This window comes from Hoplias malabaricus, chromosome 3 (genome assembly GCF_029633855.1).
Source record: "Hoplias malabaricus isolate fHopMal1 chromosome 3, fHopMal1.hap1, whole genome shotgun sequence".
Taxonomy (NCBI): domain Eukaryota; kingdom Metazoa; phylum Chordata; class Actinopteri; order Characiformes; family Erythrinidae; genus Hoplias; species Hoplias malabaricus.
The window spans coordinates 66076016-66088647 of record NC_089802.1 but is presented as its reverse complement, the minus strand read 5'-3'; the positions used below and the strand labels follow the sequence as shown (position 1 = coordinate 66088647).

The following is a 12632-nucleotide window of genomic DNA, read 5'->3' as shown; positions in this document are numbered from 1 at the left end:
CACGCCTGGTCTTCAACCAACCAAAAAGAGCACATGTCACGCCCCTATTAGTTGAGCTGCATTGGCTACCCTTAGCTGCTCGCATCAAATTTAAATCACTAATGATGGCCCTCAGAGTATTCACTGGTTCTGCTCCCATCTACCTCAATAGACTCTTAAAACCATACGTTAGCGCCCGCCCTCTCTGTTCCTCAAAGGAGCACCTACTAACACGGCCAACCCCCCGTACAGGTCAGTTGAGGCTATTCTCATTTCTGGTACTACGCTGGTGGAACGAGCTTCCAAGCACTATCAGAGCAACAGAAACCCTCTCTGCATTCAAGAAATCATTGAAAACCCAACTCTTCCGAGAGTATCTTTTGCACTGAATGTCTTTCTTTAATGCACTTATTACTTCCTGGCATATTGCACTTAATGTAAGGTATTTTGTATAATTTGTGCTGTAGTTCGAATGTTGGATCCTCTTTTGTAAGTCGCTTTGGATAAAAGCGTCTGCCAAATGCATAAATGTAAATGTAAGATGAAGGGCCCCTGCACATCCTGTAGTAAATTGCAGTCTGACAGAAGTTGTCCACATGCAAGTTAACTGACTTTGGGTAAATCCCAGTTCACACCTTAGCTGTTTTGCCTAGGGGTAGGGTGTCTCAGTTCTTGATGGGAAAGAGGGATAGGGCCAAAGGGGAGGGAAATACACCTTTTAAAATCTGTGGTTTGTTTACGTTCACAAGCTCCATCTTTTAATGTGGAACTATGAGGGGAATAAAGTTGTTTGTGCATGGGTGAGATTTAAGTTTTTAATCACTGTTTGAATTACCACAGATTCTCATTTGTAACACAAGTTGTTTAGTTTTGTTAGGAGTGGTGGGTAATACATGCTAGTGGAATGCTTTTTGAAGGCTTAAATTTAACTAGGTTTTAAAGCCACAATCTTTGATATCACTGCAAACCAGCAGCAGAGCGCAGCTGAAGCTCTGTTTTGTGTGTGTTTGTGTGTGTTCTGATGACGAATCAGGCTCTTGAACGGTTGTCCCATTTCGTAGGGCAAGATCTTAAGTACTTTTTAACTCAAAGGAGCAAGATAACACTTGAAAGGGAGGGGTAGGGATAAAATTAAGAAATGAGATTCACCCTTTGTCCTCTGTTCTGTCTGTAACTACATAACCCCTCTTACAGTGGAGGCCATGTTCCTGGAATTTCTCTCTGCTTTTTAAATGCTTTTCCCACATTACAGCTAGCTTTACACTGTTGTTTTGTAATGTAATTTTCTGTAGCATTAAAAGCGTGTTGTGCCCCAGCCCAACAACATGTTTACTTTAGATGAGCAGTCCAGTTTTCTGTTGCCTGTCTCACCGGAAAAATGTGTATGATCAAAAGCCATTAACCATGAATAAACAAGAGACTTTTTAAAATAAAATTTTAGAGTTTTATTATCTGTGCTGTGTTTACTCTCCCCACCCCTCCATATTTCTTTCTCATGCTTTTTCTCTCACTCTTTCTCTCTCTGATCTTTGTTGTGTTTATGTACTTATTTCTTTCCTCTTTTAAATTATTTTCCCTTTCTTTTTTTGCAGTCCTGGACACACAACATATCAAAAGAGAAGGAGTTTCTGCGTAAGCTTGTGACAGCTGGGGTCATATACGATTTGACCAATGGAATATGAGACCATCCCAGAAGCAAGAGAAACAGAAATCAGAAAATCATTGAAGTGAATCATCCCACAGTGTGTGGACATACAAGCAGCTGACATTGCTGCTTGGTTTTAAGGATTCCTGGTTATTTCAAGTCTGAATCACTCAGCTCTGCTTGTCACTGATTTTGAAGCCACTGAATAAGATATGAACCATGGTATCTAAGAGGCTTTTTGAGCATCTGCTTTTTCATCGAGTGAACACCTGCCAAAGTAATGCTCAAAAAGGCACCTTAGATATTTCGGTGTACAGTACAATGGTTCACATCTGTAAGGGGCCTATTAAAACCTGCCCTTTTCGGGTGATATGTCTGTGACTTTCCTGTTGCAAGAGACATACACATATAGTGCTGAGAACGTGAGGTAAGAGGAATTTTTTTCTGTGCCAAAACTGCAGCATCTTTGAATAAGTGCGCTGCTGTGGGAGGAGTTTAGCAAAGCAAGATTTCTCAGTTATCCAAATAAGTTGAGCCAGAATTCAAGCCATTCCAATAGGAAAAGGTGTATTCAGTTTTTTTGTTTTTTTTTTTTGTTAAAGGAACACTCCAGCATATTGCAACCAAATCTCTGCTGCAAAGTTAATTACTATGTGTGAAAATTCTGGCAAATATATTTGTGTATAATTTAGGGGAAAAAAAACGCACAGAGAATGGGTTTACCAGATACTGGAGTATCCCTCAAAGACCCATCTTTACTGAGCAAATCTCACTTTGGGAAATATCCACCCTGTTTGTGTGATGAATGTATTCTTAGTTGTAGTCCCATCAGAGAGTGTTTTTAAACAGCCACATAGCAAGAGAGAGACCGTCCCCCCATGACTTTCAGAAACTCCCCAAATTCTTTTAAATTACTGTTTTAAGTTTTTTTAATTAGTACTTTTATTTCTGTTTTTTATTTTTAAATGTTTTTGTTATTTGTTTTTTTTTTTAAATCTTCAGTATTTATTTTTCAGTATTATCAACCTCGCTGGGCCATGGCTTTAATTTCAGTCCACACACCCTCAAACTTCAGACTCAGGCTGCTGTTTCAGACGTGAGTTTTCAGTGTTACAGAGCGCAACTGATTGTTGTCAGTCTAATATTGTGCTTAGAAAGCTCTGTTAACTCTGCTGAACAGAGCAGGAGTGGTACAGTAAAGTTTTTTTGTTAAAGTGATGAAACAAATCTGTTATAATCAGACACATTTGGGATGTGTTATAAAGTACATATATTTATATGCATATGTCTGTTTGAAAAACAAAACATTAAAGTATTTAGAGTTTGTAGATGACATGTTTGGAATGTTTTAATGAAGGTTTTCTCTTCAAATGACAATCATTGTGAAGCTGCACTTGTTAAAGAGAATGTCTGCGATGGGGAGGGGGGGGTCTCCAGTTTCTTCTGGTTTGTTTACATTCAGAAGCTCTCTCTTTTAAGGTGGAACGGTATGTTTGAGCAGAAAAAGACTTGAATTACCACAGAAACTCGTTTGTTGTCCTGTTTCGGGACACTCGAGTTGTTCTGATTTATAGCACTTTCACTGTATTTACTTTCATACAGTTAGCAGCATCACAATTTAGAGTAAGCTCCTACCTAATTAGTCTGAAAATTAAAAATAAATACGTAAATATTACCCACCTATGGAGCGGAAATAAAGAAATATCCTCATCTCTTTTCATGATTTTCAACATTTGGAGGGCTCTTAGTCATTTCTCTACAATGAGCAGAGAGAGAGAGGAAACCTAGAATGTCTGACCAAGCCACGTTGTTTTTTTACATTTTCTGACACTGTGGCATTGTAAACATAAACCACAAATGGTGAAAAACATCATCTAAATTTTATTTATTTATTTATTTAATTGCTAGTGAGACTATTCTGGGAATGCTTTATACTAGATGTTGGAACATTTTTATTGAAGATTTGATTGCATTCAGTCATTAGAACACTGAGATCAGGTTTTGTTTTATGATTAGGATCAAAGACAAAGCATGTGGTCAATTGTTTGGACAATTATCATCTTCACTGTCCAGTAAAAAACATGCATCTCCAAAATAAATAGCTACTTCACAGGAGAAGAAAAAACTTAAATTAGATTATAAATCTGCTTTGTAAGTGAAAACAGTACAAAGATGTTAAAGATTCTACCTACCTTTATCTAACTTGCTTCAACAATTCAGCAATTTATACTCAATTTATACAAAAATTATAGAATAATATATATTGTGAATTGTCAAAAAATACTGTAAACTGATAGTGTTGCTTATAGACTTCCTATCTAGGAGATTTGTAATCATTTATGAGCATGAGGGGTTCGAGGATCACCTTGTTGTCACAAAAATACATTAGCTACAGTTGTGGTCAAATGTTTATATAGACTAATAATGGGCTACTGATTTCTGCAGCTAGTATTTGTCTGCAAAATATTGGATAAACATGCATCTTTATTACAAAAAGTGCTCACAAATATGATTTTAGCATATGTTTCCCTGAAAAGAGTGGCAAAATTATACATACACCTACCTAAAAATTAGAGCTAATCGGAGTGATCAACATGTACTAGAATGGGAAAGTCCAAAAAGCTCAGTCCAGATCCAAGAAATGGTTGCAAGATTGTGCAAGTCAGGAACGTCACTTGGAGCCATTTCTAAGCAACTTCAGATTCCAAGATGATCAGCACAAGGACTGTAAGTACAAGTTATTTGAAGCTGTGGTCACTTTGCCAGAATCTGAACGAAAACCAAAACTTCAGCTGAGAGAAATTTGGTCCAGATGTTCATGTGCAATCTAGTAATCACCAAGAAAAAGATCAGCGTTGAAGTGCATGCTGCTGGAAAACAAGTGTCAGTGTACAGTGTAAAGTTTTCACCACTCCTATGAACGAAAAAAGCCAGTGCTCCCAAAACAACATCAAGTTCAATACAAGTTTTTTACATTATTGTGGAGTTTCCTTTACTACCTACCCTTATTCCGTGGATTCCTCTAGTGTGCATATTTAAAGTAATACATAAGATTTGCACGCAGCAAGCAGTGTCGCAGTCACACAGCTCCAGGGATCTGGTGGTTGTGGGTTCAAATCCCGCTCCAGGTGACTGAGGTCTCTGAGGAGTTTGGTGTGTTCTCCCCGTTTCTGTGTAGGTTTCCTCCAGGTGCTCCAGTTTCCTCCCACGGTCCAAAAACACACGTTGGTAGGTGTATTGGTGACTGAAAAGTGTCCGTAGGTGTGTGTGTGTGTGTGTCACCCTGCGAAGGACTGGCGCCCCCTCCAGGGTGTGTGACTGCCTTGTGCCCAGTGATTCTGGGTAGGCTCCGGACCCACCACGACCCTGAACTGGATAAGTGGTTACAGACAATGAGTGAAAGAATGAAAAACATTTACATATGTAACAAACAAACAACAATAATAGTGAAAGAAAAATAAAATATATTGTAGGTGATTGCCTACTTTACCAGGTCAAAAGGCCTCTGACCACATCTGCAGTGTAGAGGCATTTGCACTTTTAACCTTGGATGAGGATCTTTCCAAATAAATGATATCCAAAATGTACATCAGCCACTGTTTGAGAGGCTGTGTGATGGTAGCCATCATTGGACATTTATTTATTTATTTATTTTGGGGCTGTTATCATACATGCTAACAAATTTTGCACTGTCATTATAAGACTAGAAATATAATTTAAACGTTTTAAGGCTGGATGCAAAGAAATGTGGGTGTTAAGAAGATTAGATCTGGCCTCTATCACTTGCCTCCAGGTGCACCAGAACTCCCAGAGCATGTGAATTAGACATTCTTGGGTCCAGTCAATCTGATCATTGTCAACTGCAAGATCTCTTGCACATATATTTATAGGATGGATGAATAATTTTTTCTGTATTATTTAATGTTTGAGAATATATGAGAGAGTTCCTTTATCTTGGTGCTTGAACATTCAATCTACAATGGGATGAGTTTTGCGATGTGTTAAAATCTTCCAACAGCATCTCAATCGTATTCAAGTCAGGACATTGACTGGGCCACGTCAAAAGCCTTAATTTTCTTTATTTTGAGCACACCATTTTCAAAGTGGACTACTTTGTCTGTTTTGGATCATGGTTTTTGCCGCATAATGCTGACAGAAAGCAGGCTTCATGGTTCCCATCAATTATAATGATGAAAACTCGTACAGATCCTGAAGTAGCAAAGCAGCCCCAGACTTTCATACATACTTTCGCACAAGCTTACATTTGTAAAAGTCTTACATTAGATGTAAACAGGGCTGTACCAAAATGTTCCACCTTTTGACTCATTAGTCCACAAAGTTTTATCCCAAAAGTCTTGGGGGTGATCTACATGATTTTGTCAAATACAAAACAAGTATTAGTGTTCTTTCAGCTCCTCTTAACTCTTCTGTGGATGGCATTTTTCCTAGTGTATTACTTACCACCGAATTATGTACACTGATCATAACTGAGGCCCGAAAGTAAGTAAGGTGTTTGTCTTTGTCTTTCTCCCCCTAAGACATCCTAGTTTGTCAATGTGCTTTTGCAGACATTTTGGGGGGTCAGCCACTCCTGGGAAGGTTCACCACTGTTCCAAATGTTTTCCATTTGTGGATAATGGCTCTCACTTTGGTTCACTGGAATCGCAGAGCCCTGGAATTGGCTTTGCAACACTTCCCAGACTGGTAGATTTCAGTGACATTGTTTCACATCTGTTTTTGAATAACTTTAGAATGTGGCATCATTTGAGATCTTTTAGCCTGCTTCGCATTGGCAGACAGGTTCAATTTAAGTGATCTTTAGATTTAACAGGTCTGGCAGTAATCTTGCCTCAGTCTGAGTAGTGAAAATGAACCAAGTTCTCAGTTGAATTTGGTTAAATTTTGATGTAGTAGCTACAGGGGCTGTTACCTTTCCCATAGGGCCAGGTAGAGCTGAACAGATATTTTTCCATAAATAAAATCATTATCAAAAATCACATTTTATATTTACTCTGGTGAATTTGTTTAATTGATGTTTAAATGATGTAACGTTAAAATTATTTGGATGATCTTAAACATTACAATATGACAAATATGGAGGGGGGGGGCAAAATTGGGCAAATATTTTTCACAGCAGGTTTCACCCAGGTTATAGGCACCATAATGCCAAAGGACATTATTGCTGTTATTGTAACAATAATTAATTACAGTTTATTTTAGACTGTGCCTAATTGCCCATTTATTAATATATTCATGCAATATATGAAGCAGCTTAAATATTCATAGTGTTAATTAATAATAATAAATATTAATATTTGGATACTTTAGTGTAGTATGGTTAGTAGTAATAATTATTAGACATTTCCTTTATGTTTAGAGGCCTTTGCTCTAGTGACATTTACACTCTGACCTATTCATGTAATTTCATGTACTACAGGTGTTGCAGTAATCAAGCCATGAAAGTTTATATGTGGGTTTTTGTGGTAAACACGGCGGCTGTGTGTGAGTCATCGCTCAGTAGCATCCCTGTTTGGAAAGGTTAAAGGTAAGTGGTGGGAATGTTCAGCATTCAGAACGGAAGAGTAAAGGTGAAGGACAATGCATTCCTCAAAAGCCTTGTTTGTTTACCACTCCTGCAAGCACTAAATATCACCCCTTGTCCATAAGCCCAGAGAGTTTTTTTGAAATGTTTTACTTATACGCTGCTTTTGTTATCAGAATGCTATCAAATTTGAACATGTTTAAAAATTGCAGGTTGACTCTGCCAAGTGTGGAAAATTGAAGAATAAATTGCCACATTGAAAGAAAAATAAGCCACTCTTGGGCCAAAAGAGTTTCATAATATGCTTTTAATCATATGTTTAAGAAAACAGTCAAATCTTTTTTTAAGAAAAACTGACTCTTCATGCCAAGAAAAAGACTTTGGTAAGCTGATTTTTTTTAACTTAAAAATCTAATAAAGCAGACAGTGACATTGCTTTGTGAGGTATCTTTGTCAGTCTGTGTCAGGCTTTGGTTTAGTTTTCTTTTATAGTCCCATAAGCTTCTTATCAACTGAGTGTGGTACAAACACCAAGCTACTACGTAATTATCTAGGAAAACATAAAAAGACAGCCTAATTAATTTACACAATACATAATTCTAGTTCGCGGGGGGTCCAGAGCCTACCTGGAATCATTGGGCACAAGGCGGGAATACACCCTGGAGGGGACGCCAGTCCTTCACAGGGCAACACACACTCACACATTCACTAACCACACTAAACTCCTCACAGACAGTGACCATTGACAGTATATATAAGCTGGACCCAGTGATCCTGCTGTTTTCAAAGGGGAAGTGTCGTAGTCACACAGCTCCAGGGACCTGGAGGTTGTGGGTTCGATTCCTGCTCCGGGTGACTGTCTGTGAGGAGTTTGGTGTGTTCTCCCCGTGTTTGGGTGGGTTTCCTCCGGGTGCTCCGGTTTCCTCCCACAGTCCAGAAACACACGTTGGTAGGTGGATTGGCGACTCAAAAGTGTCCGTAGGTGTGAGTGTGTGAGTGAATGTGTGTGTGTTGCCCTATGAAGGACTGGCGCCCCCTCCAGGGTGTATTCCTGCCTTGCGCCCAATGATTCCAGGTAGGCTCTGGACCCACCGTGATCCTGAACTGGATAAGCGGTTACAGATAATGAATGAAAATGAATAATAATAATAATAATAATAATAATAAATAAATAAATAAATAATCCAGAACGAAGATATTTTTGCATTGATGCACAGGCATAATCATCGAGTAAAGTTGTGAGCTGCACTCAGTTTGGTATCATCACCATTAGAATGTTTCTCTGTATAATATGTTTTCTGAAACCCTATATTTATATGTGTTAAAGTAAACTATAATTTTAATTACAAATAATCATTTTCCTCATATACTTCTGGCTTATTCTCACAATGTCGTTTTCTTAATTCTCACTGTATTTAAGAAGTCTATCATTTACATTTACAGCTTTTAGCAGACGTTCTTATCCAAAGCGACTTACAAAAGAGCTTAGTGTACAGACAGAATGTGTATCCTAGCTAGTATAAATGGGTATGTGTCCAAACTGTCCTTGAGCTTTGACACTGCCATTACAAACGCCAGTGCTGGTACCTAGAAAGAACAAAACATAGTTTAAGTGAAATATATAGTGTTCATACCTAAAAAGAAAGAAGTTAAGGGCAGTATAAGTACAACCGAGTACATTTCAGTAGGTCTTCTACATAGCTAGGTCTTCAGTCTACATCTCAGCCAGGACTGAGAAGAGTCTTGACACTAGTTTTCCATGTGTCATGAGGGATGGCAGGTCAAGTTGAGCTGTACTTGTATCTCAAAGGGATCGAGGTGCCGACTGACTCTTGACCATTGCCATAAGATAGGGAGGGGTTGGTTCGTTCTTGGCTTTGTAGGCAAGCATGAGATTTTTAATATGATGCAGGCAGCTACAGGAAGCCAGTGAAGAGAACGCAGCAGTGGAGTGATGTTGGTGAAATTTGGAAGATTGAAGACAAGCTGTGCAGCTGCATTCTGGATCAACTGAAGGGGCCTGAAGGCATTTAGAGGAAGACCCGCCAGGAATGAGTTACAGTAGTCAAGCTTTGAAATGACAAAAGACTGGACTTGCACCTGGGCCGTCTCCTGAGAAAGTAAGGTCGAATCTGCCAGATGTTGTACAGCAGAAATTTGCATGACAGAGTTAGGTTCATGATATGTTTTGCAAACAATAACTGACCATCACTCACACCAAGGCTTCTTGCATTTTCACAAGGAACAATCGATATCTATTGTTTTCTTGAACCAGATATTGACTGCCCTCTTTTAAAAATACATGGGTAGGATTTGACATTGGCGTTAAACAATATAATAAAAATAATTCAAATTATATTAGCGATAGCATGATGGCGCAAGAGGTAGTGTCATCTCTCACACAGCAACAGGGTCCTGGGGTTGTGGGTTCAAGTGACTGTGTCTGTGAGGAGCTTGGTGTGTTCTCCCCATGTCCGCAGGGGTTTCCTCCAGTTGTTCCTGTTTCCTTCAATGGTCCAAAAACACATATTTGAAGGTGGATTGACTAGTGAAAAGTGTCCACTGCTGTGAATGTGTGAGTGTGTGTCGCCCTGCAATTGACTAGCGCCTCCTCCTGGGTGTGTGGATCAACTGACAGAATTTTGTGGATATAATGTCCATATAAAGTCCATTCTCTGTAGAGTGAATGAATGAGAGTGCATGGAGAGCTACTCTCAAGTGGTGCTCTTGTAGCGCTGCTGCTCACTTCCTGTGTCATGCTTTGGAAGTCAAATCCTGGGGGCCTGACAGTGACCCGAGGCAGAGCTCAAAACCACATCCCCAGAACCATGACATCCCCAGATCTTTGACAATGACTGTTTCAGTAGCATGATTTTCTGATGAATAAATTGCATGTGCACTGCATTTTGTGAACTTTACACAAAAACAGGGAAAAGGCTGGAAATTATATTAACAGAACCTTTTTATGAAATGTATGTTTTTACATAAATGCTCTGATCATTGGTCAAGTATAATCTGGTTGATAAAATGATGTGTTTAGTTACATCAAAATAAAACATTTAAAATGTGAACTTGTCTGTTTCTGTCTGTCGTGGGTTTTCTGGTGTAAACAAGTTACTTTAATGTCATTTTACTACAAAACTTAAGTTTTGTAATTTGGGATGAACAGACAATATACACTGTTATACAGATATATACAGATCATACACTGTTAACAAATGACAAAATGTTGGTATATTTATTATTTTTGTTTAGGGACAAATATTGAATGGAAAGGAATCTGTGCATAAAGGCATTTATTAGTTGTCTTGTTAAAGAGTATATGTTCATGTATTAAATTTCAGAAATATGGTAGCATGGTTATGGATGCATTTGTCAACTTTATACACCGCAGACCCCATGATGCCAATCCCCATGCACCATGTGCACTGACATAGGAACCGCGAGGGTTGGGGGGGTCGTGTCCACTGCAAAACTGGAAAAAGCTGCATATGCTCAAGACAGAACAGCTGTGGGTTTATTTCTGGGTTTTTACTCTGGACTGCGGTTGTCATTTTACACAAGGTATACTAGTAGGTGCGTCTACTAGTGTGTCTTTGGTGTGGTTTTGTGTGATTATTTATACTATTATATATGTTAACATAACTGTATAAACTGGATACCTTCTATAATGTCTCCAAATTGGTGTTGTTCCCATGCTGCTACTCAGATTTACTGCCGACCAAGTGTGGCTTTTATCCCTGCTGCTACATTGCTGTACACACCGGCCCAGTGTGGCCGCTATCTCCGCTGTACAGCCAAACGAATGGTTTTCTGTTTTGTGTTTTTATTTAAACTTTGCTGAATGTTTCACATAAGTTTAGAATTATACAAAAAAAAAACCACAACATTTCAAAACGGGTTCCCAGAGGCTTTAAGTTGCCTATTCAGATTCAATCATCAGCTTCACTGGCATCCGATTCACCATCAGAGTCTGGTTTATAGTTAGTTTTTACCAGCTGTGGGGTCAGTAACGAGAGCACAAGAAATAACAATGACAAATCCAGTTATGAAAGCGGCTTGTATAGCGTCTTGTTAGCAAAACACCGGAGGATCCGAGAGTTAGTGAACGTGTGTTCAGGTTGTGAGAAAACACTATAAACATGCAGCAAGCTAACGTTAGTCTTGCCATTTCCAAGTTTTTCTTGAACACGGAAATTAATACCATGTTTGTTTTTTTTTGTAAATTGATATTTTAATGGGGCGACACAGTGGCTCTGCATTTAGTGTCGCAGTCACACAGCTCCAGGGACCTGGAGGTTGTGGGTTCAAGTCCTGCTCCAGGTGACTGTGAGGAGTTTGTTGTGTTCCCCCGTGTCTGCGTGGGTTTCCTCTGGGTGCTCCGGTTTCCTCCCACAGTCCAAAAACACACATTGGTAGGTTTATTGGCAACTCAAAAGTGTCCGTAGGTGTGAGTGAATGTGAGTGTTTGTGTCACCCTGTGAAGGACTGGTGCCCCCTCCTGGGTGTGTTCCTGCTTTGTACCCTATGATTCCAGGTAGTATCCGGACCCACCATGACTCTGAACTGGTTCAATGAATTAATGAATGAATTAATATTGCAGTGGATTTGTCTAAACATAAGCAGAAACACATATTGATGCAATTTGTCTACAATTACATCTTTATTGTAATTCCACAAGTGCTGTTCCACAGCATAATAAATATGATCTACAAAGGAATCAGCTTATAGCTAGCTAATATTTTGGATCTGGGGTTGGATTTGACTTAGCAAATATGTCCCATCCCCTAATATCAGACTCACTCCTATGCCCTTGTCCATGTGTACTCTTTTTGAAAACCAAAATATGGTCTCCCTAAATAATTATAGAAAAGTACACAAGGCAGTTTTAAGATATATTAATAAAATGCAGGTTTATATGTTAAACACTTATCTAATACCTAGAATACGTTTTCTTCATATTCACCCAGTCAATAGTTATACCCAGTTCCACCCTGTAAGCTAGGCTCCTCCTATCACATACACTGTCATCAACACTGTGAGAGTGAGAACAATAATAGGCTTCTTCAAAGAGCCACCTTTTTGCCACTGCAACTAATGCCCCTTAACTGGACTGCCCCTGTGCAACAGAGGAGAGCGTCACTTGTCAAGGTCTGTCACATCATCTGATAGATGCCCATGCAGTCTAGTAATGAAAATAGTATTGACTTCATCTGGGTAAAAGAAAAAGTGTGAAATATTTCTAAAGTGTAGACACTGGCTGATATGCAGTATGTCCAGTTAAACAGTTTTAGCAGCTGACAGATCAGTAGGACATGAAGGTCCTCATCTGAGCAATGGGAAGTGCTGATTTAATCATTAGCAAGATTTTTCTTCCTAAAACATCCTTCGGACACACACATACACACACTGCAGTCTATATTTATACTCCTAAGAGATTGGCTAGTATGAACTGCCTCTTTCCTG

General features: G+C 39.0%; 1 protein-coding gene across 4 annotated transcripts in view; it reads left to right on the top strand.

Moving 5' to 3' along the window:
- st3gal3a (ST3 beta-galactoside alpha-2,3-sialyltransferase 3a) overlaps window positions 1–2947 on the top strand; it is a 68453-nt gene extending 65506 nt beyond the window's left edge. For all 4 annotated transcript variants that reach the window (XM_066663912.1, XM_066663914.1, XM_066663911.1 and 1 more), the window contains one exon: window positions 1572–2947. In XM_066663912.1, coding sequence (XP_066520009.1) covers window positions 1572–1661 — 90 coding nt within the window. In that variant the 3' untranslated portion in view covers window positions 1662–2947. The remainder of the gene's footprint in view (window positions 1–1571) is intronic.
- Window positions 2948–12632: the final 9685 nt, after the last annotated feature.